The sequence below is a fragment of the Gallus gallus genome, chromosome 1 (assembly GCF_016699485.2).
Source record: "Gallus gallus isolate bGalGal1 chromosome 1, bGalGal1.mat.broiler.GRCg7b, whole genome shotgun sequence".
In the NCBI taxonomy this organism is placed as follows: domain Eukaryota; kingdom Metazoa; phylum Chordata; class Aves; order Galliformes; family Phasianidae; genus Gallus; species Gallus gallus.
In genome coordinates this window covers 133613686-133640642 of record NC_052532.1, presented here as the reverse complement: position 1 = coordinate 133640642, position 26957 = coordinate 133613686, and the positions used below count along the sequence as shown (strand labels likewise).

Sequence of the window (26957 nt, the reverse complement as noted above, 5' to 3'; positions counted from 1 at the left end):
TTTTCCAGGGTAAACAGTGCAAGGTTAAGAAACCAGTCCTGAGAAGCTGATTCTTCTGTCCTTAAAAGACCCATTTGGTTGTTACATAATTTTGAACTTCCCTTTTTAAGTACACTTGGGGAGATTTTGCTCCAAACACACACTGAAAATTCTTCACTAAATCTTCCAAGCAAAACAAAAGCAGATGTAAAAAACAATATCCTTTAAGCAGTTGCACTCTTCCACTAAGTGGATGTTGATACAACCCACAAGGCAATTACCACATAGAAATCCCACATGCAACAAATCCTCACAGCTATTTGACTTTATTTGACCAATTCAGGAAAACAGAATCGTGTGTGATTGATATCCAGGATTTTTTGTTCAGAACTTCCTATTTTTACAGCTAATAGTTTTCCATTAGTGCCTGCGGTAGGAGCTGTTTTAGCACTTTTAAAGAAAAAATTCAAGAAAAAGTTGCGCCTGGAATCAATTTTGTGTGTGGATAAACTCATTTTAGGAATCATTTATCTCAATTCAGTTGAACCTGTTTCATTTTGTTTTGTTTTTACTGGGTGATGATCACTCTTAAGGTTTGAGTGACTGATCCCACATGACTGGTTTACCACAGCCTAATGGCTCATCACCCATCAGTCAAGCCATAGGCGGAACTGGCCTGGTTCGGTACAGAGGTCTGCCATGAAACTCATCACCTTACCATCTCTTGGTAGTCAGTGGAGAGAAATAAGTAGTTACATACGGTTCCTCTCACCCTAAATGGGTCGTCTCGTCAGCTCAGGTGACTCATGCCTTGGAACTGCCTGTTTTTCTTCATTGACCCTGGAGTCTACCAAGAGTAGCTTACACAAGGAGCCACGTAGGTAAGATGAGTCCCACCTCAGCATGAGCTGTGGCTGTGCAGCAGGAGACTGAGGGGAAGGAGCTGCAGTTACGCTGCTTTAAAATACAGGTGCATGTGTAAGTGGTTACAAGAGGCCAGTGAATAATATGAGCCATTAATAATTTGTCAAGCTGTAGTAACTTGACCGCACAGCATGTAAGGATTTTTGCAGTCAAGCCTTGTGAGAATGAAATTGCAGTTATTTGAGATGGCACTAATTTAATCTGCCTGGTCCCTCTGCTCCAGTACGCCACTGTCTGTAGAAGAGGCCTCAGTTCACAGGACGGCCTTTTGGGACAAGGGGAGTATGTACCACGTTGAGAAAGGAAGCAGCTGAGATGGGTGCACACAGAAATGTGCAAAAAGCAGAACCATACCAGGACTGTTGTAACCTGCAGGTCAGGGAATGCAATCTGTCCTTGTGCAGGCCCTTCAACCATCAAGGTGCACTCTGCACAAAGGCAGTGTTGGGCTGCAATGAAGGACTGCCTGGCTCAGTGACAGCATTGTGCCCTCATTCCTGTACAGCTCTGGTACCCCTTGTTAGGCACTACCTTCACAGGAGAGCTCATGCAGAATAATCATGGTGAAGTGAGGTATTACCCTGACACTATCGTATTATTCTGTAGGGCTTAACCTTGGCAGATGCTGCCTGACCCCAGTTCACATCACCACACGGGTGGCCTGGAGGTTGCTGTGCAGTGTGGGGATGCAGCCTCTCAGAAACATCAAGTTAGAGCCCAGCCTGCAAGTGCTCCATGTACAAGTGAGAGGGTTGTGTGAGTGAACCCTGCTCAGATGAGGAGGGCTGGACAGGGATGGAGGAACTCCAGCCCCTCCACAGGCCCCAGACAGATGCTTCTTGCAGATCAGGTTCCCCTGGTTGTGCTGCACCCAGACAGCTGTGGGTGGTCTCCTGGGTGTGCTTCAGTGCAGGCAAACAAGGCTGATGTGAAACAAGTCTCACCTGAGGGAGGTAATCCATAAAATTACTTGCTTTTCGATCCACAAAAGCCTGATTGAGTTCAATTCAGCAGTTACCATTTGAGTGGTATGTAGGGACAGGTATTAGCCAGCAAGAGATGAAAAGAAAAAGAAGAGATCAAGGAGAGAAAACTGTAATGGGTACACCTTTGTGTTTTTGAATGAACTTGCTAGGAATCTCTAATTTTCTGCTTGTTTTTTAGCTTATCCGGTTAGTTTTCCCAGGTCTGGGGACAAGAAGGCTGGGCACCAGAGGCAGTGCCAGGTACTGTTTCTGAATCCTTTGTTTGCAAAACATTATGAGTGATCGCTCTAGTAAAACTGAAAAAGAAAAAGGCAGAATTCTCAGCTCCAGCTCTAATACATCTTCTAACCTCTTTCTCCATCTCCCTTCTTTTCCTTTCCTTCTGTCCCTCTAGCAGAAGCAGGAGAATTGGGATAGATACTCTTTCATAGATTCAACATCCAAATATATATTCACACTCCGAATATCCAGACTGGGAGAAACGGTGCTTTAAAGGGCACTGAAATGCAGTCATTTTACAAGCATTTGGAGTAGCTGTAGAACACTGGCTTTGAATGGCGGGCCTTTATTTGATCTGTGATTTTTCTCCACTAGCCTGGACTTGCTGTCAGCTTGATATAGCAGTTTGGACCGTTTGGCCACAGATGCTTCCAGCACTGGTTGGGACGGTGTGTGGTGCTCTGCAGCCCTGTGCAGTTGTTTCCCACCAGCAGAAGCTCACCCTCTACTGGCTGCTGAAGGCCAGGAAGCTCCCCACTCACCCTGTACCAGATGCTGGTGTACTCTTCCAAGACCAGAGCAGAATGATAACACCAGGATGGGCATAAATCTATCACAGTTCTTCTAGATTTCTTGGTTTTATCTTCCACCCATGGGCCACCCCGTCCCTCACCTATTGTAAACCACTGTGCTGCAAGTGCACACCGTCCTCCAGCTTCAATGGGGAAAGGGGGACCTCTGGCTGCTGAGAGGTCTGTGACTTCTCTAATTATCCTGTGCAAAACTGTTGCACTGTATTTGCTGGCTTATGTCTGTTCACTTAAAAGAATGTATCACTGAAGGGCAAAAAAAAACACCCCCAAACAACTAAGTAGAGCTTGTTAAGTCATTCTAGAAACACTCGTGTAAACATTTTGTGCCAGGGAAATAAATTTCCGACAGAATTTATAAAGTAAATGTAGCATTTTTGTTTTCACTTTGTCTTTTCTTGTCTGAAGATGCTTTCAGCAGAGGAATATCTTGAAAATCACATGCTTGTCAGTTCACCCATTTTTCTTTGAATTATTTTCTAGATATCATTATGATGGAATAGCTATCAAGAAGGACTCTTCCTTCTATGGACGTTATTGTTTCCTTCTGTCTCAAAAGAATTACCGCAGGTTTGTTTTCTAGATATTTCAATCACGAAATGTCACATGATAATCTAGATATTGTCTGTACATAGAAGTCTGTTATTTCTCTTCGCTAAGCACTGTCAATGGTGTGAGTATTTTCTTCCTCTTATACGTGCTATAAAAGTGCTGTGACATGAAGCAATATCCCTAACAAGAAAATTCAATTTGGAAGCTCAGATAAATGCCAATTGCTTCTTGACATGGTAGCACTTCTGTTGGTAAGCAGTAGGCTGGAGAAACACGTATTACAATAGAAATGACAGCGCTCTCCTGACGAGTTCTATACGCAGTGGTGTTATCTAGTTTTTACTAAGAGGTGAGGCGTGCTACTTTGAAAGTACTGCCTCTGTTTTGTTTTAAAATGTCAGGTTTTAACGTAAGCTCTTGAAAGGGAACAGCAATGAGATGATACGTAAGGCAGGAGCGGAAATTGACTGCAAGAACAGAAAAACAATCTAAAAAAGTGATGAATGTAAGACAGTGTAGAAGCTAAGTGTAGACTTTATCTCAGCCCAGCTGTAGGCAGGATGAAGGTCATCGCTAAGGTCATGGTTGAGGTAAATGAGCTACAGAGTTGCATTTCTCCTGGGGAGAAGGAAAGAAAAAGAAATGTGTATACAAATGAATTCTGTACTTTGGTTTCCATTCTTTTAGATGGGGATATAATAGCTCTCTACGGCACAAATGTTCTAGGGATACAAGACAGACTATTAAGCACTCAGATATTCTGGCGATGATGAAAGCTGTTTCACTGTCTGTGGTATTTTATTGTATAGTTAATTGAATACACGCTGCAAGAGAATGGAAAAATTATACCCGCGGGTTTGCTGCCTGTCTTTGCTGGTTTGATGGCAGAGTGAAGCTGCAGCAGTCCAGGCAGCCACAGCAGAGCAAGGATAAAGAGGGGAGCAGGGTAAAGGCTCAGGTTCTGTGCACAGTCAAGTGGCAATCAGTTGTTTTGAGACCAAACAAATTATTCATAGGCAACGCGAGGCTCATTTCACATGAGAACCTTGCTAAAGTGATATCCCTAGCTACAAACACACACTATATTAAATATATATACATTCAGATAAACATCATCTTTCTAGCTGCAATACTCTTAAGTAAGTCTCTTAACTGTGAAATTATTTTGTCTGATGCTTCCTTCATTGAAGGTGTTGTGGGAAGCCAAAGAGCTGCGTTTAGAGCAGCTTTCACTCAAAACAGCACAAGAAGGACACAAAGCTCTTGGAATAGGTCCAGAGGAGAGCCACTAGGATGATCAGAGAGCTGGAACACCTCTTCTGTGAAGAAAGGTTGAGGGAATTGGACTTATTTAGCTTGGAAAAGAGAAGGCTTCAGGTAGACCTCATTGTGGCCTTCCAATATTTGAAGGGAGCGTATAAACAGGAGGGGGAACGGCTGTTTACGAGGGTGGATAGTGATAGCACAAGGGGGAATGGCTTTAAACTAAGGGGAGATTTAGATATTAGGAGGGAATTTTTCACCCAGAGGGTGGTGACGCACTGGAACAGGTTGCCCAAGGAGGCTGTGGATGCCCCATCCCTGGAGGCATTCAAGGCCAGGCTGGATGTGGCTCTGGGCAGCCTGGTCTGGTGGTTGGCGACCCTGCACATAGCAGGGGGGTTGAAACTCGATGATCACTGTGGTCCTTTTCAACCCAGGCCATTCTATGATGATTCTATGAAAACCCAGACACATGCCCCCATCTAGATCCAACACGTGCACCAGCAGCACCTGGGTGTCACTGCTGCTTCTTGGTGCCTGTTAAAGGGCAGCAGAAGAAAACAGAGAGAAGGCAGTAAAAAAACAATCAAATGAAATGCAGCCAGAGACACGTGGTTATCATAACCCTCCTCCCACACAATAACTAAGAAAATAAATTAGGCCACATAGTACATAAGCAGCAGCCTCAGTGAAATAAGTCAGTTTATTTCCATCTGTTCTTACAGTTATATACATGCTTTACAAATGCATAGGAACACAGTAAGCAAATACCTTATCTTTACTGCCTTCTTGTAGAGCTCAGTACTTTTAGCAGTCAGAATTAATTTTTGTCATCCAATAAAACTGCCACTGAACAAACAAATAAAAAAAAATATATCCCTGGAATTTTTTAATTTTTTTTTCAGTAGAGAAATGAAAGTTAGAAAAAAAGTAATAAAAAATTGAGTATTTTTCTACCCGCAAGGGCAAACATTGTTCTTGTGGAGTCAAACTGATGGCTGCAGCAGACAGTATTTGATCCATAACGCAACAGTCTGGAAGAGAGTGCTGGTGTGAAAACTTCTAGGTAATAATGAAGCAGATTATTAACATATCATTACAGTGCAGTCCAAATGCTTGTCTTCAAACCAGATCCAATGAATAGGAGAGACCTCACTGGCTTGATGCCATCTCCCCCTGGCAGAGACAGGGATGTGTGCCTGAGCAGTCAGCACGTCCCAAATGACTACTGTGTCCTTCCACACCTGGATTGAGTCTGACACACAGGTGCTTCTCCTGGAGCTTCTACCTGAGGGGAAGGTGGAGCCGAGAGCCCAGCTGAGAGACGAACGCATCCACCTAAACTCCCTCTGGGCTGTTAAAGAATGGACTGGTGTCAGCACTACAATCCACTGTCTCTAATTACTGAAAACAGTGTTTCTTGACCTTTTTGAGGTCATCAGCACTTGACGTGGGGCTGGCAGTAAGGAACCAGGCCTATGAAGGGTCTGGCACGTTGGGAGCTTTGCTTGTTGGTGTCATAGAAATGGCCATAAGATTATAAGGATTAACCTTTTACTGCAAAGAAGGCATTTGCCTCTTGGTAGTCAACAAGGCCTTGGATGTGTTAGGTTGCTGGGATAGAATGAGTTCACAGTAGGAGTGATGAGGATATTCTTACAAAGCACCTGTGAGCTCGTCTGCTTCAAAATGTTGAGTTTTTCTGAAGATAGGTATTCTGTTGTGCTGCTGATGATGTGAAAGTAGTGCAAACAAGCAGAGCTGCGACCAAACGGGACTCCAAAGGTTTTGTGGAGATTTAAGAGGGTGTGGGATGATTTGCAGTACACTAAGGTGACTTTTAGGAATGGGAGCTTTGAGGATGAGGTCTCCCTATAATGGCAGCTGCTCTGGCAGGTCAACGTGGCTTGGAGTATGGCAGTGCTAAAAAATGCCAGTGAGTTTTGGCTTTGTAAGAGTAAAATCATATCACAGAATCACCAAGGTTGGAAAAGACCTCTAAGAGTTACTTCATGATCCAGTAACAGGGGAGGCTTGGGCCTCTGACTTCCTAGTGAAGCAAACCTGTAATTCTTCAGTTACAAATTCTAGCGTGTTTCTAGGATAATATCTTTTCTGATCTCAGTGTAATCTGTCATTTCCATTCACCGTTCTCCCTCCATTCATTTTCTCTTCCTCCTTCCCATTCACCTCAGTCTTTCTGCCATCCCTACACCCAAGACCTCCCCTATCAGCTCTGGTGCCCCCTCTCCAGCCCCATGGGAGGCAGAGCTGAGCTCATTGCCCTCGCCTCCCACCCACCTTCCACTCTGTGTGCTCTGTCTTTGCCCAGGCAGTGCTCTCCAGGGAAGAGTGTTTCTGCATGGCAGCCAAGCACCCCCCCGATGGGCACCGGGTGAGTCTGAACCTCTTTTGCTAACGATGTTTGCCTCACCTGGCAAAGGTGAGGTAGGCACAGGTGGAGGGGTAGTGAGAATGAAGGCTTCAGCCTGCCACCCAGCACAGGGCAAATGGACTAGGCAGCCCGCTGAAGGAGAGGTGAGGTGCTGAGGTATGTTGCCATAGCAGCAGCGGCAGAATGCAGCTGGCTGCCTGCTTGGGAAGAGCAGGAGCTGTAAAATGTTTGTTAATTGTATTCCACAGGCTTTAGGAACCTGCAAGGATGAGACGTTTGGCAGCAGTGCATCTGTACTGACCCATTCGTTTGTTTGTGGAGACCAAACACATGTAGTATTAACATTGTGCCAGGCCTTTGGTGGGTGCAGTCCTTTGGCTTCCAGCACCAAAGTGGTGGTGAAGGGAAAGGGAGGTGGCGTGCGTACCAGCCACCAGCAAGGACTGCATATTTTGTGCAAAACACTGGCTGCCACCCTCCAGATAGCATAGTCCCCCAGAGCCCAGGAGCTCGAAATGGCTTCACAGACAGGGAGCACATGTCAGCAGCAGATGGGGGGGCTGGCTGGAGCACGTCCCATGTCACAGAATCACAGAATTGCAGGGGTTGGAAGGGACCTCTGGGGATCACCTGATCCACACCCCTGCTAAAGCAGGTTCCCTACAGCAGGTTGCACAGAAAAGAGTCCATGCATGTTCTGAATATCTTCAGAGGAGACTCCACAACCTCTCTGGGCAGCGTGTTCCAGTGCTCTGTGGAACTTCCTCTGTTGTACTTTGTGCTCACTGCCCCTTGTCCTGTCACTGGGCACCACCATCCACTTGGCACCTGCCCATTAGGTATCAATAAGATATAATAAGATCCCCTCTCAGCCTTCTCTTCTCCAGGCCTCAGCTCCAGGTCTCTCATTCATTCCTCAATACAGGAGATGCTCCAGGTCCCTCATCTTCTTTGTAGCTTTCCACTGGACTCTCTACAATAGTTTTCTGTCTTTAATGAACTCGGGAGTCCAGAACTGGACACAGTACTCCAGATAATATCTCCCCTGTAGGCCTTTCCTCTGACTCTTATGAAGAGAACCCAATCCTTCCATTGCCATTACCCAGCTCCATGCAGTCCAGACCTTCCCTAATGTTAAGGGTTACACCTCCTTCCCTGCCCATCCCTCCTGAAGAGCCTGTAGCCATTCCTCTCAGCATTCCAGACTTGTGAGCCATCCCACCACATCTCACTGAGGCCCAGAATATCCTGGCCCTGAGACTGGACTAAAACCTCCAGTTCACCTTCTTTATTTCTTATGCTCCATGCATTTGTGTTGTGGAACTGAAGTTGGGCCAGAAACTGGCTTAGTGGTTGGTGTTCCTTTTGTGCTACTCTTCAAGTGCTCTCCCACTGATCTCTGCTCTTGTTATTGTCTCTGGGCAGTCACTGCTGATACTGCCTTCACTGTTCCCCTTCCCCAGCAGCTTTAGGCTTGGCAAGCCTGTGGCCATAGTTCTTCCCTTCCTTCGACAGCTGAACCCCATCAGTTCACAACAGACAAGGTTTCTCAGAGAGAGCGCCACTGCCTTTCTCTCCTGCAGGATTCACTTCAGCAACACAGGTGCAGGAGGAGGGAGGAGATGACAAAACAAGAAAGCAGCCTACTGCTGCCCAGCTCTTGGTTTTCCAGCCAAAAGCTGATGGTTGAGCCTTTGTAGGTCCATGAGAATACTGAGAGTGTGGAGCATCAAGGAAGACTTTCAAAGTAGGCAGGGGGCAGCCAGGAAAAAGTTGCTATCTGCCCTGGTAAAGGGAACAGAAATTGGGGTTACTGTGCAATGAAAGCTCAAGGATGATTATGGTTTCATTATTTCCATGTCTATGATTTTTATTTTCACTCTAAATGAACTGCCACTACAAGTTCAAAATCATGAATTTGGTACGAGAAGCTGGAAGAGATTGAGCTGCTAAATGGCTAATATCTTCCTGTCTGCAGTGAGTAGCTCAATTTTATCTTGAAATTAGTCTCCACTTTTATTAGAAAATCCTGGGACCACTGAATGATGGAAAAGGGAGGGATTTTGTTTCCTAAATACGCTGCTGTCTACTTCAGCCTAGTACTCTCTATCCACTTTGAGATCGTTTTCTCACTAAGCACAGTGTAAATTGGTGGGTTTTTTTGAAGGGCTTTATGTTCTGTATTTTACCACAGTGCAGACGCCTGCAGTTCTGGAGATGCAGCTGGTTACGAGAGCAATAGCAAAAAAAAAGGAACAGTGAGTTTCAGATAGATTAGATTTGTAACAAAATGGTTCTCTGTGTGCTTGATTAGAAATGCTATATAATGCTGTAATGAAATACAATTAACCCCTCACACTCCCTGAAATAACCTTTGTCTGTGTAACCTCACTAAATGCTTACTCCCCCTACTCCTAATGCTGCTAAGTATTTTCATTGTCTAAATGTCAGCTCAAATGATCTTTGCCATGCCGAGTGTTGAAATCATGGCTGACTGCCCAGGTTTCCAACACTGGAGAAGTTAGTTGGGCACCACCTTCCTTGTTTGAAGCTCACCACTGCAGGCCCTCATGCTGTTGAGCCAGTGTCCTTTCAACTCACTGAGACTATATTGGCATGGGAGGTCTATAAAACACTGTGAAGTGATTAAGAAAAGAGAATGGCAGCCCTGCTTGCCAAAGGGGCTGATGGTAGGCTAACTGGTGGCCGTTCTCAAATGCAGTAGGGAATTGGCCTGACACGGGGGTGGTTGGAAGCCAACCCACAGAGCATGAGCAGCAGGATTACGGGGATCACAGTGAGGGAAAAGGAGAGACTGTGTGTCTTTCTTGTTTTCTCATGGTGCTCAGCGTGTGTGTAGCAACAGCTGAAGAAAACCTTGCTGTCACCTTTACAGCAGAGCCAACTATCTCAAGCCTTATTTAGACGACTGCAACTGTGAAAACGAGTGCTATGGAAAATATATACATAAGATATGCATAGCATGAAATATTCACTTGGTTTGAAAATAAATTAATGTACTGTTTGGAATTTGAACTTTTAGTCAACGATGCTTGTTTCTTTCAGCCACCTCTTTTTTTTTTTTTTTAGCAAAAAAAAACCCAAGCATTTCTGTGAATAATTACATCTTATTAAAAAATACCATTATACAACTTCAAAAAAGTACTTAGTTTAGCAGAAGTGACAAGATAATCGTGTGCTTTCTTTTTTCTTTTTTCTTTTAATTCTTTAAAATACATTCTGATGCTTTGGAGCAAGGATTTGCACTGTTTTCCATCGCTCACTTACCTGAAAACTGAAGAAGACAGACTTGCATACATTTTGCCTGAATTTGGGCTAGCCTGCCCTTGGGAGCAAGAATTACTGAACAAATACCCCTATGAGATGGTATGTTCAAGTATTCAGTAATCAAGCAATTTAGTTCTTTGACTATATGATCTTTTTTACAGTCTTTTTGCTCACTTTGTCCAGGTCATACAGATCGCAAATGAGTACAATAGCCACTGCCAAGACATTTTACAGGTTGTGAAAATGCAAGAGCTTGACAAGGTATGCCTTGTATGCATGATAGCAAACAAATATGATAATGAAGTTGTTTCTTTGTAGCTTATTTCGTTGATGGTTTTTATCTAAGGTAGACATTTATTTATGGACAAAAAGAGCACTCAGTCAAGATATACTGGAATTCTTAATTAATGTGGCCAGCTCTTAGAATGTGATGTTGTGGGCACAAAACACAAGGCCGTGGATACATATCTCCCACTACATTCACATAAACACAGCACATCTCTTTGTCTCCCTGCTCTTTGTTATGCTGCCTTGCAAGGTTCACCCCAGGGTACTCCCACTGGTGTCTGAGCCTGGCTCAAGCCAGGTGGGGAGCCAAGCTCTGTGATTATCCTCCTGCTCCTGTGCTGATGCACTGAGCCACACTTCACATGTCACTAGTGTAAAACTGGCAAAAATATTCATAAAGGACTTTGTGCAATAGGTGGAAGACTGCATCACGTCATTCTGGAAGTCTCTACAGCCTGAAAAAGTAGCATTTATATCCTTGCCAGATATATCCCAGCTGTTCAAGTACTATGACAGATATCTATTCAAGGTACTGTAGACACGTTTGTTGTAATTACTTCATGATTTTTGTCTTTTGGGTAGTTCTACCTGGAGAGAAAGACCAGCTGTTTATTGTGTACTCTACAATGAGATCATATTTTCAGTGTTTATGTGTATATAAATTTTGAGCCAGTGAGTTTGGATTTTGAAAGGAGACAGTGGAATTTGAGACTACAGCCATTTGCTGCCATGTCTTCAGTTCAGAGAATCACAGAATATGCCAAGTTGAAAGGGATCCATAAGGATCATCAAGTCCAATTCCTGGCTCTGCATACAACCCCAGTTGAAAGTTCTTAACACCAATGGAGGATGATGTCATAAATGTGATCTGGGGGTCTGGAATGAGGATATGCACCTGAAATTCGGCCTAATAGCTGGATTCTAAACTACAAGAGGGTTATTTTTCCTTTGATAACTTTACGGTATTTCTCAGTGACATTCCATGTAGACATCCACAGTTTTCTGCTCAGAATAATTTAGTTCTTATTTACAGCAGCTTATCAAGCAGCATCTAGTAATTAATTCAGGAGGCACTGCTTGCTTCTAGGACATTTTGCCTTCTGCTAATAAATATAGTTTAATTATTGCCTTAAGAGGAGGAAAAAATGGGCTTTTTTTCATGACATAAGTTGTAATCACAGCTAAAATGTATTTCATGCTGCTGTACAAAATCTGTAGTGCAGCAACCATGCAGATCCATATATTTACATTGTAGGAAATTGATAATATTCTCCTTGGTGACTTCCTGGAGGAGGTGTCTGTCCACTATCTGAAGTCAATCAGGATATTCAGTAAAAATGTTAAACTCTGGCTGCTTAACGCTTTGGAAGAGTTTCCAATGCCACTCCAAACATCCAAATGTAAAGGTGAGTATGAGGAACAGAATGATTTTCATAAAATCTTTGTTTCAACTGAAGAAAAGATTGGGTTACAAGACTCTTAAATTATTTTTAAGACATTTTAGCTGATGACCTTGATAGTAGGAAGGACTAGAGTTAGTTGGCACACAGTTAAAAATAAATGGTCTCAATTGGTGTGAGAACAAATTTAAGCCCAAATCATTCCAAGATCCTGATTAATTAAAGTGTACTTGAATCTTTTTAAAGACCTGTCTTTTGTCATGTTCACTAAGGCTGTGTTGATGACTCTGAAAAATAAGCACCCTGCCCTCTGAAATTAAGATATTGTTCTGTCTCTTTACCTTGCAAGTGGTTTTATGCAGATAAATTAATTAATGACTACAGGGCAGTTCAACATAAAGTAGAAAAAAGGCCAAAGGCCTATAAGGAAAATGTGACTCTGTCATTAGAGAAGGATTTAAAAATCTTGTAATAGACAAAGGTGTGTGATCCTAAATATGTACATACATACATATTTTGATTTATGTATGCAAATATGTTCATATGTACAAAATGTTCAAGGTCACGTTGGAAGAGGCTTTGGGCAACTTGATCTACTAGAAGGGGTCACTGCCCACAGCAGTGGAATTCGTTGATTTTTATGGCCCTTTCCAACCAAAGCCATTCCACGATTCTACAGTTTATGTATTACATAGAATCATAGAATGGTTTGGGTTGGAAGGAGCCCTTAAGATCATCTAGTTCAGCTATGCAGAAGAATCCAGCTAAAGCAAAATGCTATGCAGTTGTTCCATGAATGAAAACCATCTCTACAGTGAGAAAGGTGGGATCCTGCATGGATGCAGGTCAGCTTGCACACATGTGCTCAAGGATGATTTGCAGTCAGTCTCAAATCTGGCAGTCCTTACGTTCAATTGACAGAGCAAATTTAGTAATCAGCTTTTAACACACTTGTGTGCATGAAAGTACACATAATTAACCACCTACAATGCTTTCTATGCATATCCTGGGCTTTGGGGTTTGCACAAACTTCAGAGAGAAACAGAATTCACATTTCCAGTGAAGGAAGAGCGGTAATCTGGGCTGCTTGCAAGCTTTAAACTTGCAGGGACCCCAGCACAGAGAGCAGCTCAGCTGTCTCCCTGTGCTCTGAGTTAGCCTGTTGCTCCCACAGGGATCTGCTTTACAATTTAAAGAGATCTGTCTTCATTAATGTCTTTAAGGATGTAAAATACTAACTATATGAAACACCTGCCTCTTCTTCTTTAACAGAAGTTACTGTGTTTATAAAAAGACTCAGGAGAAAGACAGATCTTTCTAATATGGCCAAGGTATGTTCCAGAATCCATGAAACAAAAAAAAAATGAGCATCTCATTCACTCAAAGAAGCCCACACACAGTAAGGATCATTTATGAGATGCTCCACTGTAGTAGAACAACAGCAGCACAGGTGTTATTATCTGTATACTAACCGTGGTCCAAACCATGCTGACCCTCCTACTTATTTCTGCCCACAGTAAGCATGCTGAGGGGCCATTTGGGTTCTGTGAGAGCCTCTGAGATGTAGTTAGTGGTTATCCTGTACTTAGTGCTTCATTATTATGATGGGCTGTGCCCTTTCTGTAGCTTTTCTTCCATTGCTGTCCTTAAATACTTGCAAAATCACAGTACAAGCAGTATAAGATTCTCCCAGTATGCCCATCTGGCTTAAATGACTTCACTGTGTCCTCACAGCAAAGGAGTAAAAGAAGGGAATCGTGGCTCCTTGGGTTACAAAGCAGCATCACACCCTTCCTTAATAAATGTAGTTCTCCTTTATGGGAAAGCTTCACCACCAACAACGTACAAAAGTTAAACCTCACACTTCAAAAAAAAAAAGTAGATTTTTTTTTTTTTTTTTTTTAAATGCATAAATGTGCATAGGTGTCCTAACATGGGCCAAGGGTCTACTTCTGTCAAATGCCAAGGACTTGTAGTTGCCATTTCCTGCAGCAGCACTTTGGAGATGCTGAACACTAGAAAAAACTCAGCTTCGTAACACTGTATGCTTCTGAACAGTGCTTCTTACACATCAAACCACTCAATCCCACAAGACTGCATGTGCCAGCTATTCCCAGTCATTTGGACCTGACTGTTGTATTTAGACTTTACACTGTTGTGCCCAGGCTTGAGGCACGACATCAAGGTGCTGCTTGTAGCTTTTTGATTCTTCCCTGCACATTCCTAATGCGTGGAAGAGCTGTGGAGACTCAACATTTAATTTACACCCTTGAGATACAGGGAAAAAGAGTTTTAACCTAGCTGGAGGGAATTCTCCAGCAGCAGCCCCTAACTGCTTTACAGTGACTGCACACTGTTTAAACTGCACAAAATGAACATTCTGGACCTGAGAACCTGGGTCAGGCCTATACTTACAGCAGAACACACTCTGAGCCTGGTTCCTCTTCATGCTAATTGGCACCCTTCACACAGATAAAAGACATCTGCACCTTCTCCAGAGCTTCTTTAAAATACACATGAAGTGCAAGGGGGCTCCAGAGTAACTGATGATCAGTCACATTAGCAATTTAAAAGCAACAGCTTCAATAAGTGAAAAAAATGTGAGCCTTGTAAATCAACATCCCCATAGTCTTTCAGCAGCTGTAGCCTCATGTATAGCTTCTGATGTTACCCAAGCCACTTATACTGGGCTCCAGAGAGCAGAGTAGGAAACAAGAGTCCGATAAAGATTATATTGCAAAATTATCCCTTCCGTCTAATGCATACCAGAAGATGGTAGCTGGACACCACGAGCATTTAAGATGTTCAGCATGTGAGAAACACACATATGCTTCGTGGCAAGGTGAACATCACTCAGAGAAAACCAGTCGGTGTTTTAGTTGGTCAGACCAGCCCCTAGGCCTGTGTGTGCTTGTACTGTTTCCTCTGGTTGTCCTCATCAGATACTCACTCAGGTAAAGAAGGCATGCAAAGAGCAAGTGATGCTCTACTCCATGGGCACAACCAGCCATCTGAGATGAAGGTTGTATCCCCATCCATTCATTTAATAGCCTGGTTCTGGTGTTCACAACATCTCGGGGTAGCGGGCGCCAGGATTTGATTATTTCTTGTGTGAAAAAGTGCTTTCTTCTATTAGTTATAAAATTTGTGCCCTTTTTCATGCAGTTCTTCCCACAGACCTCTGTCACATTCTTTCTCAGTTATTTCTATCTCAGCCTGAAGTTTAATTCTCTCACATGGGAGTCATTTGGTATTTCTAATTGTCCTTCAAGGTTTTCTCTCTCTGAAAAGCACTTTGAATTTCAACCAGAGACAGGTGGTCAAAGCAGGTGACAGTGCTCCTAATGAGAACTGTTATTGAGGGACTGTGCAGCTGCAGCTTCTGAATGGTGTAAACACACTGTGCCTCGTAGAGCACTTTGCAGTAATTTAGCCACCTGGTGAGAAAATCTGAGCAATTTTGGCAGGGTCAGCATTCAGAAGGAAAAAGTAACTTTCCCATCATGTGTAGATAAAGCAGGCTGATATTTGCTACTACCTGGATGTAGGGAAGTAATTAGAGTATAAGAAGGTGCAAATTCCCCATGAGAAAGGAATGTGAATATAGTGCTTGTCATTTCCAAGGGCTGATTCCTGCTTTTGGTAAGCTGTATTTAAGTGCTGTCAGGGCCAGCTCTTAGCAGTTCAGGGTATTATGCTCTGTGAAGTGTAATGGATAAAGAAAGAGTGGCCTAACATACTGGAATATGGAGCTGTGTTCCCAGTGTTCTCATTGTGTGCTCTTGCTGCAACCAGCTACTCTTCTTCCAATGCTGGAAACTCCATGTAAAGCAAGAAAAGAAGCTTTGTCTTTAACTTAGCTGAAAAAGACTACCGAGAATCAGGCTGCTTGTGGTATTTGAGTAATGCTAACAGAATAGTGGAAAACAAAAGCACTAGACTGGGAGTTATACTTGCAAGTAAGTGTGGTGTGATAGAAAGTTGTAATCTCTACCGTGCAGCCGATGAATGGCATTTGTTCAAATGTTCATGAATCCTGAAGTTTTGTCTGAAGTTTACAAGACGATATTTCTCCTCTAGTAGGCCAAACTGAACGCATGCATTATCCATATAAAAGCCCAAGTTCGACAGAGCCTTTAGGATCTCCTGCATCTCAGTGTGAAAGTGAGAGACTGAACGCATGGATGGATGAATTTTAACAGACTCAGATCTAATCTCTTTCATTATTTTTCACTGAAAACATTTCAATCTGGATATTAGCAATTAAAAAAAAAAAAAAAGGGAAGAGGTGAAGATAAAAAGCTAGGCTGAAAATCCTCTGCTATATCTGTGTATGTAACATTTGTAGGGACAAATATGAAACCAGATTCATTCACAAATGACTCACAAGCAAAGAAAGGGGACAAATTCCTTACTAATATCACTTTAACTAATACTGTATTTCTAGTCTTATTTTTACCTTCTCAAAGGCTAGGCAAACTCAAGGAAACTCGTTTCTGAATGTAACTGAAACACATATTAAGGACAAGTAGTATCGAGGGAAAGTAGATCCTAATGCATCATTTCATTTCTTCAGACAAAGTACCGTTATTTGGCATAACTATAATAACTGCAGGCAAAAGCACTTGCCCGGATACTTCAAGCATCTGTCAGCCTTGTCTGCTCCATCACAGACACTGCCACAAAGTCTCGTTGAAAATAATATCACCCAGAACAAAACCCACTCAAAGACAGCTTAAGATTCATCTCCTTTGATTTCTTTTTTCCTCCCATTTGGAGTCTGTCTGGTGGTAAATTTAAAGCCCCACTTCTAACTTAGCACTGAATGAGGGAAGCTGTTTTGACTGAGTTAAGGGCTTGAGAAAGTGAAAGACATTAACTGTTTTCTTAATAACTGCAGACAATGAGAATAGTCTTGAACAACAACAGCAAAGTCACTGTTCTGATCTCGGACTTGAATGCTGTCATCGATCAGGGATTGCTGGATGTGCCTGGAAACCTCTTTCAAAAGAAGTATGGAAATCCAGATGAACTGCAGTACAACATAGAAATCAAATGTAATTCTTTCTATATTTTTCTATCCACTTAAGCCTCTGCCTGACGTTGTTAAAGCTCTAGCATGTTTATTCATGGCATCTGCCCTACTGGGAATTACAGCCTTTCAGTAACCCTAAGTACTGGAAATGAGCCAATAAGATTGAGAATGGAGCACGCAGTTATATCCGTTTAGTTTTAAAGGTTAAGAATGAAAGGCTTTGATTCTCTCTTAATGCTTTCTGTGGCAGCGGGAGTGGGTTTTGTGTTCCCAAATGATGCATCTTCCAAAAGAAGGCCGATAAACAGAGACATTCACATTTTGTGATTTGCTTTGATAAAAAGGAGTTTCCTAGGATTACGTTTTGCATTTTCCCCTGTTATTAATCGCAGTACACGAAATCACCTCCTGTGGCCAGACTTTACCGTGCTGTATGCTGAACTGGATGGAGACCTTTCAGCTTTCGCATCTTTTTGCTCTGTTAGGGCGTGCAGAATTGATGCTGTGTTGCAAACACTAAAATACACGGTTTGCATGCAGCCATGACGTGATAAACTCGCCAGTCTACCGAAAAGCAATGGGAGCATAATGGCAATAAGATTAAGAGGCTGCTATTTAAATCATTAGCAAGAAATGGGCAAGATGGACCAGCTGTGCTTAGAGCTGATGGAGGAATCCTCAGCTCTTTGTTCCTGGCCCGCCGCAGGCGTGCTCCCTGACAGGGGATGCACCACCACCTGCCTGTGATGGCTTTTGGCAGGAATAATAATTCTCTTTGTTCATGGAGCCATCGAGAGAACCATCTGAATAATGTTTATACGAGACTTAAAATCAAAAACAATGCACAGGAGTTTTTTATTACGTTCGCTCTTTTTATTAATTATTATCTTTTCGGGGGGGAATTTATTGCATTCTCAGTTTCTGCTCCTTTTCCAGATTGTTATTAACGATAAACAAAGTTTTACAGACCTTATGTATATGCATTCTGACAATAAGACCTGTTAGCTAGAAGGGTATAGATTCAGAGAGGTACAGTCATAATGCAGCTTGCGGCACTGAGTGGTAGCTTCTAATCTTTTGGAGGAACATCTGCACTGCTTTTTGGCAGTGCTATATGTATTTCCATAGAATACTATAGAACGTCTGTAGTTTTTGTTATTGTTTTAAAACAATTCCCTCCTCCACAACAGATTTTTCTTTTTTGGTCATATAGAAGCTAGAACATAACCATATTCCAGCTTGCACTCGTGCAAAGTTTACTCTTTCCACTTTGGTCATGATAATTATGTCGGTGCAGGCACAGTAGTAATGGCTATGGGGCCAGACAACGTGCACGCCAGGGTCCTAAGGGAACTGGCTGATATGGTTGTTGAGCTGTTCTCCATCGTATTTGAAAAGCCATGGCTGACAGGCAAATTCCCTGGTGACTGGAAAAAGGGAAACCTCACTCTCATTTATAAGAAAGGGAGGAAGGATGACCTAGGGAACTAAAAGCCAGTGAGCCTCACCTCTGTACCTGAGAAGATGATGGAATAGACCTATGGCTCGACATCCAGGTGGAGGCGAGTAATGTGTGGTGTCCCCCAAGGGTCCATCTTGGGACCAATACTCTTTAACATCTTCATCAATGATGTAGACAATGGGATTGAGTGCACCATCAGCAAGTTTGCTGACGACACCAAACTGAGTGGTGCAGTTGAAACAGCAGAGCAAGGGATGCCATCCAGAGGGATCTTCATAAATTTGAAAGATGGGCCCCTGTGAACCTAATTATGTTCAACAAAACAAAGTGCAGGGTTTTGCACTTGGGCTGGGGAAATCTCATATTTATATACAGACTGGGAGAAGAACTCCTTGAGAGTAGCCCTGCTGAGAAGGACTTAGGGGCCCTGGTAGATGAAAAACTGAACATGAGCCAGCAGTGTGTGCTTGCAGCCTGGAAAGCCAACTGTATCATGGGCTGCATCAGAAGAGGGGTGATAGTCCCCCTCTACTCTGTCTTCATGAGGCTCTGCAGGTGTATTGTGTCAAGGTCTGGGGCCCTCAACACAGGAAAGATGTCAGACTTTTGGAGAGAGTCCAGAGGATGGTCGGAAAGATGATCAGAGGGCTTGAGCACCTCTCCTGTGAAGATAGGTTGAAGGAGCTGGTCTTGTTCAGTCTAGAGAAGAGAAGGGTGCGGGGAGACCCCATTACAGCCTTCCAGTACTTAAAGGGAGATTACAAACTTGAGGGAAATCAACTTTTTACATGGATAGACAGAGTTAGGACAAGGGGGGAAACTAAAGGAGGGAAGATTTAGGTTACATATCAGGGCAGGTTTTTTCACTGAGGTGAGGTGCTGGAACATTTTGCCCAAAGAGGCTGTAGATGCCCCATCCCTGGGGGTGTTCAAGGCCAGGTGGGATGAGGCCCTGAGCAGCATTATCAACCTGATCTAGCAGTTAGCAACCCTTCCTGCAACAGAGAGGTTGGAACTTGATGGTCCTTGAAGTCCCTTCCAACCCAAGCCATTCTATATTATGATTCTATGATTCTATGACATAAACATGAATTCTGACTAATTTCTAAGAAACTGCATAGTTTCACTAATCAAAATGCTAGAAACAGAGGTCTTAATGTATTTAAAGCCAAATATAAAAGAAAAAAAATCTAGAAATGGCAGCAAGCCAATCACTTGATCTCCCTTCTATATTTCACAGGTTTGAACGACCTGTTATCTTCACTGGCACATTCTACAGATATTCGAGTTCTCCTAAGCTGTGTATCTTCAAATCTTCAGGCTTTTGTCCTTCAGGTATAAAATGAATTTAACAATTTCAGAAAAAGAAGAGTGATCACACCATTTCTCCCTCTATGCTATGTCAAAAGTTTGCAGGAGCTACATTGTGTACTAGCAACATGACCAGACTGCAGATTTGCATAAATACAATTTATGCATGCTGCAGAAAAAGGGAGAATTAATTGGCATACAAAAATTCCATCTGTGCAAACAACTACAAATGTATTTCTATGCATATATCCACTTCAGTGATTTCAGTATCTGGTCTCATTTTGTAGACGCGCTCTACAGCACTGCCTTATAAATCAAGATCTATAAGAAAAATGTCCATATAAATAAAGAGAACACTTAATGACTCCTGGAATTGTTGATTTATGAAACTGTTGATTTTCAGCAGGTTGTAGGAGAGTGATAAATGCTAGTACAGTGGTTCTACCTCTCATGAAAGATTCAAGTATGATCATCTTTGTGTATAGACCTCTCCCTAGGTTACCAATTCTTGCACTCCTGGTCCATCAGTGATCCAGAACTAGTGGTAGTTTGACAGTACCACTGCACTCTGTCGGTTGGACGAACCAATGAATGTGGGGCTGGAGGGTGGTTAAATTCCTTTTTTTTTTTTTTAGTTTATTTTTTCTGAAGAAGCAGGATAAACTGTACTTACTTCTTCAGCTTTTTTTTTTCCTAATATCTTGGGTGGGTTTTATAATTAGGAATAGCACTTTGCAGTTCTGTGGTGGCTTCATCTCACAGAGCCCTCAGCTACAGAGAAGATGGAGGTTCACAGTTATAGGGCGTAAGGCAATAGACACAGCAAAGGAAAAATTCAAAAGATAAAAAAAAAAATCCATGAGGACAGTCAAACACAGGAAGAGGTTACCCAGAAGGGTGGAGGATACCTTGGAGACATCCAGAACTTGGCTGGAAAAGACTTGAAATAAGATGACCTACAAAGATCCCTTTCAACCTAAGATATTTTAACTTAATTTTCCATCTTTGTATGCCATCTGTGCAGGGAAATAGTCCACAACACAGTAAGGGACTCTTTTAGCCAGCTTCATCATAAAGCATCTTTTTTTTCTCTACTTGCAGCCAAGCAGGAATAAACAGGAGTTTAGAAAAGTGGCAGCTGATTTCCAGCTGAGATGGAACTTCCTATTGAGCGCAGTAAGCAAGGCGATGACACTCAACTATGCAGACAGTTTTGGTAAGTGAGAGCTTTGTGCCTGTCATCTGATGTGACCTGAGATGGCAGAGAGACCTGGTTGTTTCAATGGACATGCGGTCAAGCTATGATCCAAATAAACATCACCTCTGGGATGAGCACAGGGGAGGAAGGGAGAAAGATGCAGCTGGAGGTGGCAGAGGGGCAGGACTCCGTTTTGGTAGAGGCCATCATTTGAGGTGAAACGGATAACAACATCCTTAGATGCAAACTGCTCTTCACCTCCATTGCAGGAACTCCGTCAGGAAAGGGTGATGGAGAGCTGGGGCACCAGCAGCCCTAACCATAATAATTCCATGTATCTCAGGTGGTAGCTTCCAGATTCCCATATTCTTTCTGTATAGTACAGTAGCAGCAGATCCAGACACTTGTCAAAAATGCAGCTAGTTCTTCCTAGAGAAGGTGTAAGCTCCTTCCCTTTGCTTATGCCTTACACTGACACATTAGAGTGATTGAAAACTAGTCACTCCTTCAGCTGGATGTGTTTTGTCTCTGTTGTAGTGCTCAGAGCTGTCTAGCACCAAATCCAACACACACTAGTGCAGAGCAGGAGAAGTGAGGGGCCTTTGCAGTCACATTTACTGAAAGTACCTTGAAGTGGTACCACAGTGTCTTGAATCAGCTATTCCTCTTCTATATTGCATCAAACCCAACTTCCTTTCTCTTTACTTGTAAGACCTTTCAGAGGCTATCTGTCTTTTATTTACTCCGGAGCAATGCACTGTCTCCTCTGAGTAACATCTCAACCCAGACTGCATGAACTACCTTTCAGACTTTCAAAGAAGCACCTTCATAATTTTTCCTGTTCTGCTGGAGAGAGCTTCACACCAACAGCCAAAAAACCCTCATTATCTTCTTAGACATTCCCCTTCAAAGCTTAGGGCTTTGTGTTTCCTACAAAGACATAACAGAGGGCTATGCTAAGGTTGCTGCCTTTTATATTCTTCAGTAATCTTTCCCTGTTACTGACTGTGTTTGTGTATGTACGCGCACAGCCCTTTTCTGCATCTAGCTGTTACCTTCTGCCTCATAATTAGATTTCAAACTCCCTGGAGCAGGATTGGAGGTGTGCTTTCTGACTACATGGAATACAGCACAGTCGAGTCCTTTGTCCATGAGTGGCTGCATCAAAGGAATAATAAAATAATCAGTCTTCTATCTCCGCAGAAGTATTCTGCACAAAACTCCTCAAAGCTATATGCAGTATTTTGTGCCATGAGTGAACATTGTGAACGAATTCCAAGAACAGCTCAATGGAAGCTCAATGTTTATTGAAATTACCAATGATGATGAAATCCTCTCCCCTCTTCCCACCTCACGAAGAGTTTAATTAATCACCTCCCTGTTCTCAAGTTGTTAATGGCTGGGGACACAAGTAATACCATCTGATGTAAAGCATCCTATCCTCTGCTGAGCCTTCCTCAAGCTAGTTTCAAACAATGTTTTCATCTCACATAACACAGTCTTATTACTGTACTTCATTAACACCGAGATTTAATTTATTTTCACCTATGACAGAGTTTTTAAAATGCCTTTTAATCTTTCTCTGTGATGTTCCAATTAAATTGGTCATTATTATCTTCTTTTCTAAAACCACTGGTTCCTTTAGACATTGGGTTATATGATGTAACAATGCCCCATCTTTCCCAGGTCTCTATTCCCACATTTCTATTCAAAGCCATAGTGGGCAGGGCTTAGTTATTTTAACAAGCCATTCTGCACTCAGTCCTTTTCATAAATGTCTTCAATCTCTGTATTTCATACAGAAATGGTGGGGATCCTGCAAGTCAATGCTGCATCCACTGAGGATACACAATTACTTAGGCAAAATGTAGAATTTTTGGTAAATGCATGTCATGTTAATGCAGCATGCATCCCCACAACATAGGTCACGTACCCGAAACCAAATCCAAACTCACTTCTGTCTGGTGCTCTTGCTTGAAACTTAGCACTTCCGACACACATAACACACTTACACTTCTGAGCTCAGGATTGTCTTTTGCCCTATTCCAACCCAAACTCCTCAGAGGTGATGCTCAAGTGCAATCGAAAGAACCTGCAGTTAGTCCCTTGTAAAGCTGAAAGGAGCAACGGTGTCACAGCAGTCAGGGCTAATGGGACTTCATAGCATTAAGGGACATAGTTTACTGATGGGACTCTGTAGGTCAGGTTGATAGTTGGGCTTGATGATCTTGAAGGTCTTCTCCAACCCAGATGATTCCATGATTCTATGCTAGAGCTCTTGATTACCACCTCCTTTCCAGTATACGTGCCTCTACTTACCTCAGACACAAAACCTTACATCAGCTGATACACATACATTTTCTTTATTAGTCTCTCCTCTGAGGCATTCAGGGGAGTACTGCCAAGCCATGGTGGCTGGACAGTCACCTACATACACACTGTAAGTACTTTCAACCACAGGTACAAGTCAAAATTCAGAGGCCTCCATGAGTCCTTCTTTTGGCTTTTGGAAACTATAACTTGGTATTTTGGCATACCCAGCTGCAAAGTAAGCCATTTAATGTCATAGGTATTGAACAAAATGAAATCTGTAGGAAGGCTAGCTTGGAGAGAGGTTGAATAATGTATCTGTGTTAGGGGAGAATGGAGGCAATACATGCTAGTTAACAAGCCTTATAAGAGCAGTGAATCTGGGGGATGAACTTGAATAGGAAAGTGAATAAACACAAGCATACTTTTCTCTATTGGTAAAATTTGGGAAAAGGCTTTTGTTTATGTTTAAAACCCATAGTCAGTGCCCATTTTGCTGTGGTATTTGGAGCTAGGTCATTCTGCAAGCGTTGTTTGATGAGTGCTAGACTGCTGCTTTGTCTAGCCCATCACTACAATGAAGCCCTTCAAAAAAAGAACACATCAGGAAAGTATGCAAATTAAGAGGTTGCTACAACTACTTCTGGTTTTCTTTAAATCTAGGATCCTGGCATTTGTTTAATTTGCTACTCTTGGATTACGTTGCTCACGTCTTCCAGTCCTATATAGAGGAGGAAGAGGAGGGAGAAGAAAGTTTTTGTGTCACGCAGCAAAACGACCAGCCTGTTCTGTGGGTTTATGAGCCCAGCTACTTTGGGGGCTACTTTGCAGAGGAGGAACCTCAAGCTGAAACTCCTCAGTCAACTCTCATAAGTCTGATGCTGAACCAGGGCGACATCAGATTAAGCAACGTATATTCAGAGTTCTGAGCTGTCTGGGGAAGAAAGCCACAGAAATCAAGGTGAGATAAAATTTTAGCTCTGAAGAAAACTTAAAAAAAAAAGAGAGAGAAAGAAAGCAAGAAAAAGAAGGAAAAAAAAAAAAGCAGTAAGTTGTGGAAATTGGGAGAGGCGTAGACTTCGTAGGTTTTTTGTGTGTGTGTGTGAAGTAGAACTAATGAAATCTAGGTTTGCATGGAGTTATGTCTAATGTTATCCGCACCTCAAGCTGAAAGCCATCCTCCCACAGTCCTTGTTAAGGGATTATAACTTTCACATTGCCTATCTCCCACTCACCACAGTTCCCCCATTCTTCCTTCATTTTCCAGAAGACTTTCATCTTTTCGTTAGGTTCCCCAAGTGCCATCTAAGCAAGAGCAGCCTTGTTCTGCTGGGTTTGGCACAGCTCAAGGGTTAGCAGGCCAAATGGTATTTACTGATCAGAAGAGAAAGCACATAGCATAGCCTTCTCTCACTGCTGGGAGCACTGAGAGACTCTCTTTCCTCCACCTAGCTATTACTTTTATCAAAAGATGCTGAAGTGTGAAACACTTTAGATCTTTCTGCTGTGCCAGACTTTCTTGCAGTCAGTCCCCTGGTTCCAATTAGCAGCATAAGGGATGACATGCAGGTAGAAAACTAAATGTCTGAGTCTTCTTAGGACACGAGGCTAAATCTTAGGACATATCAGAACACAGATCAAGCCTTTGTGGTTAATGCAAGTGATATATTCATCACTTGTACGTTCAGCTGCTTTCAGATTTCTTTTCTGTGCAGTAAGAGTTCTTAAGACTCAGAGAACACTGTATTTTCTAGAACACGGAGAAGAACAAATGTTAATGGCACCAAGATTAATGAGGAAATAACATTTTTGAGGTGATCTTGCTGTTGTTGTTTTACTGCTTATCCTGCACCTTCCAGGATGTACTCAGCTTCCATAAACTAGGACCAGGACTGGAAATGGACTGTTTTAAAAAACATCTTTATTAGTTATAAAGACTCTTGGAAGACACCTGCTTTTAAATATAAGATTCACTAAAACTAGTTCAGTAATGAAAATCAGAGGGAGAAAGGCACAAGAGGGACAAACAAGAATGATTTGCGTATGTCATGGGCATGTTTGGATAGATATTTTCATTTTTGAAATGCAATATAACGAGCTATCCTCCCATGACACCTTAACTTCAGAAACAAACTGAGCAGAGTATGGCCAAGAAATCCCTAAACCACTGATGGTCAGAAATTAAGAGATAAACCAGCAGAAAGCTTATTCAATATCTACCCTGCTTCCTATGTTCTTTCCCTGTTCCGCCCTTAGGGGCTTTTGTGTGGCCTCTACAACTGCAGTGCTCTTATGCAGGTGACAACAGACAAAGATTTGACCCAGGTTTTGTTTTGTATAAGTGATATGCCTATAATGAAATATGTAATTTTTGCATATTTTGTATGTGACCTCAAGAATAGAGCAAGACTGGTCAGAGGGACAAGTAGTGCCAGAGTAGGAGCAAATGACTACAAAATCCAAAATGGGGAGTAGCATGACTTGTCAAGGTATCAAGGAGGGAAGGAAAAAGTGAAGGATGGAGAAAGTATAGGAAGAGCTTAGAGAGGAAAATCTTGCCAACTAAAGGACCTGAAGCCCTGGGTTCCACCGGTCCCTGTGCAAGACGCTGATAGTGGAATGAAAAACAAAGCCCAGTAAGAGCCTGCTAATGCTTTGCCTCAAGTGTCTGCAGCTTGTGAGGGAGATGAAAAACTGGAACCTGCAGCTCAGAAGGGTTTCAGGAGCTGTGATAGAGTGGGTGAGTCTTTCTGGCACTGATGTGCTTCGAATGGGTGGTAGCTCCCACATCAGCCATTGCAGGCTCTCTCTCTTTGGGCGTCATACTAACTCCATGGATTGATGAAAAATGCAGTTCCAAAAGCATCTCCACCACCCACCATTTTGCTCATATTACCAGCTCTGTAGACCCCTGAACTAGATATCCTGTAGATTCCCGCTGCAAAAGAGTTGGTCTTCTGTGACTTTGGATCACCTTCCCATTCTCCCAGGCAGCCATCTGTCCCTGCTCCTACTAATCCCCGTCCAGCCAGAACCTGTATACAAACCCTCGGCAGCCCGAACAGCACCCAGCAGCCAAGATGCTGTCTCCTGGATGGTATTTCAGCTGCATGACTTACTGTTCTGTGTATCAAGGATGTGTTTGGTACTTTTTTCCTTTAAATCCTTCACCTCACACAGCCTCTGCACATCTCTTGGGCCCGGTGTCTCTCTGTAGCTCCCATCCTCCACTTCATCCTCTGCCAACAACACCAACCTCCGTATCTTTTTCATCTTGTCCCACAGAGCATTTCTGTGCCTTCTCTACAGCCTGTTATGCTCAGGAAAAATCTGTTCATCGCACCTCCACCCGCATCTCATTGAAATTAGTGCTAAAAACTCAGTTCTGCTGTGAAACCCTGGAAAAATGAGAGGGAGGGCTGGTAACAGAAATCAGAAGAGAATCTCCCAAGCTTGCCCTTGCATCAGCAGCAGCAATATGCGCCTGTGTCTTAGCAGATCTCTTCACGATCTTTTGGTTGCCACCTTTATTTTTCCTTTTCCTTCCCCATCTGTTTTTGGTCCCCCACCTCTCCTTCGTGCTGAATATAAATTAAACTCCTCAGCAGAGACACCATGTTTTCCCACGTATTTTGAGCAATGCAGCATATATATATATTGTAATTTGAAGCATGAATACTGTTAATAATCTTGAGAATGGAATATATATTGCAAGCTGGTGACATCTCCCAAGGAAAATATTTTTATATTAAAAAAA

General features: G+C 42.7%; 1 protein-coding gene across 5 annotated transcripts in view; it reads left to right on the top strand.

Annotated features, from left to right (window-relative positions):
* Positions 1 to 26957, top strand: part of RFX8 (RFX family member 8, lacking RFX DNA binding domain) — a 32477-nt gene that overhangs the window by 4058 nt on the left and 1462 nt on the right. For 2 of the 5 annotated variants that reach the window (XM_040657359.2, XM_040657356.2), the window contains exons 3-15: positions 2068 to 2129; positions 3182 to 3268; positions 6846 to 6908; positions 9103 to 9166; positions 10161 to 10295; positions 10380 to 10457; positions 10900 to 11013; positions 11740 to 11890; positions 13157 to 13215; positions 16785 to 16941; positions 19622 to 19716; positions 20794 to 20908; positions 23864 to 24161. In XM_040657359.2, coding sequence (XP_040513293.1) covers positions 2068 to 2129; positions 3182 to 3268; positions 6846 to 6908; positions 9103 to 9166; positions 10161 to 10295; positions 10380 to 10457; positions 10900 to 11013; positions 11740 to 11890; positions 13157 to 13215; positions 16785 to 16941; positions 19622 to 19716; positions 20794 to 20908; positions 23864 to 24129 — 1446 coding nt within the window. In that variant the 3' untranslated portion in view covers positions 24130 to 24161. The remainder of the gene's footprint in view (positions 1 to 2067; positions 2130 to 3181; positions 3269 to 6845; positions 6909 to 9102; positions 9167 to 10160; positions 10296 to 10379; positions 10458 to 10899; positions 11014 to 11739; positions 11891 to 13156; positions 13216 to 16784; positions 16942 to 19621; positions 19717 to 20793; positions 20909 to 23863; positions 24162 to 26957) is intronic. The other 3 variants (XM_416912.8, XM_040657358.2, XM_040657357.2) reach the window with 3 other exon arrangements.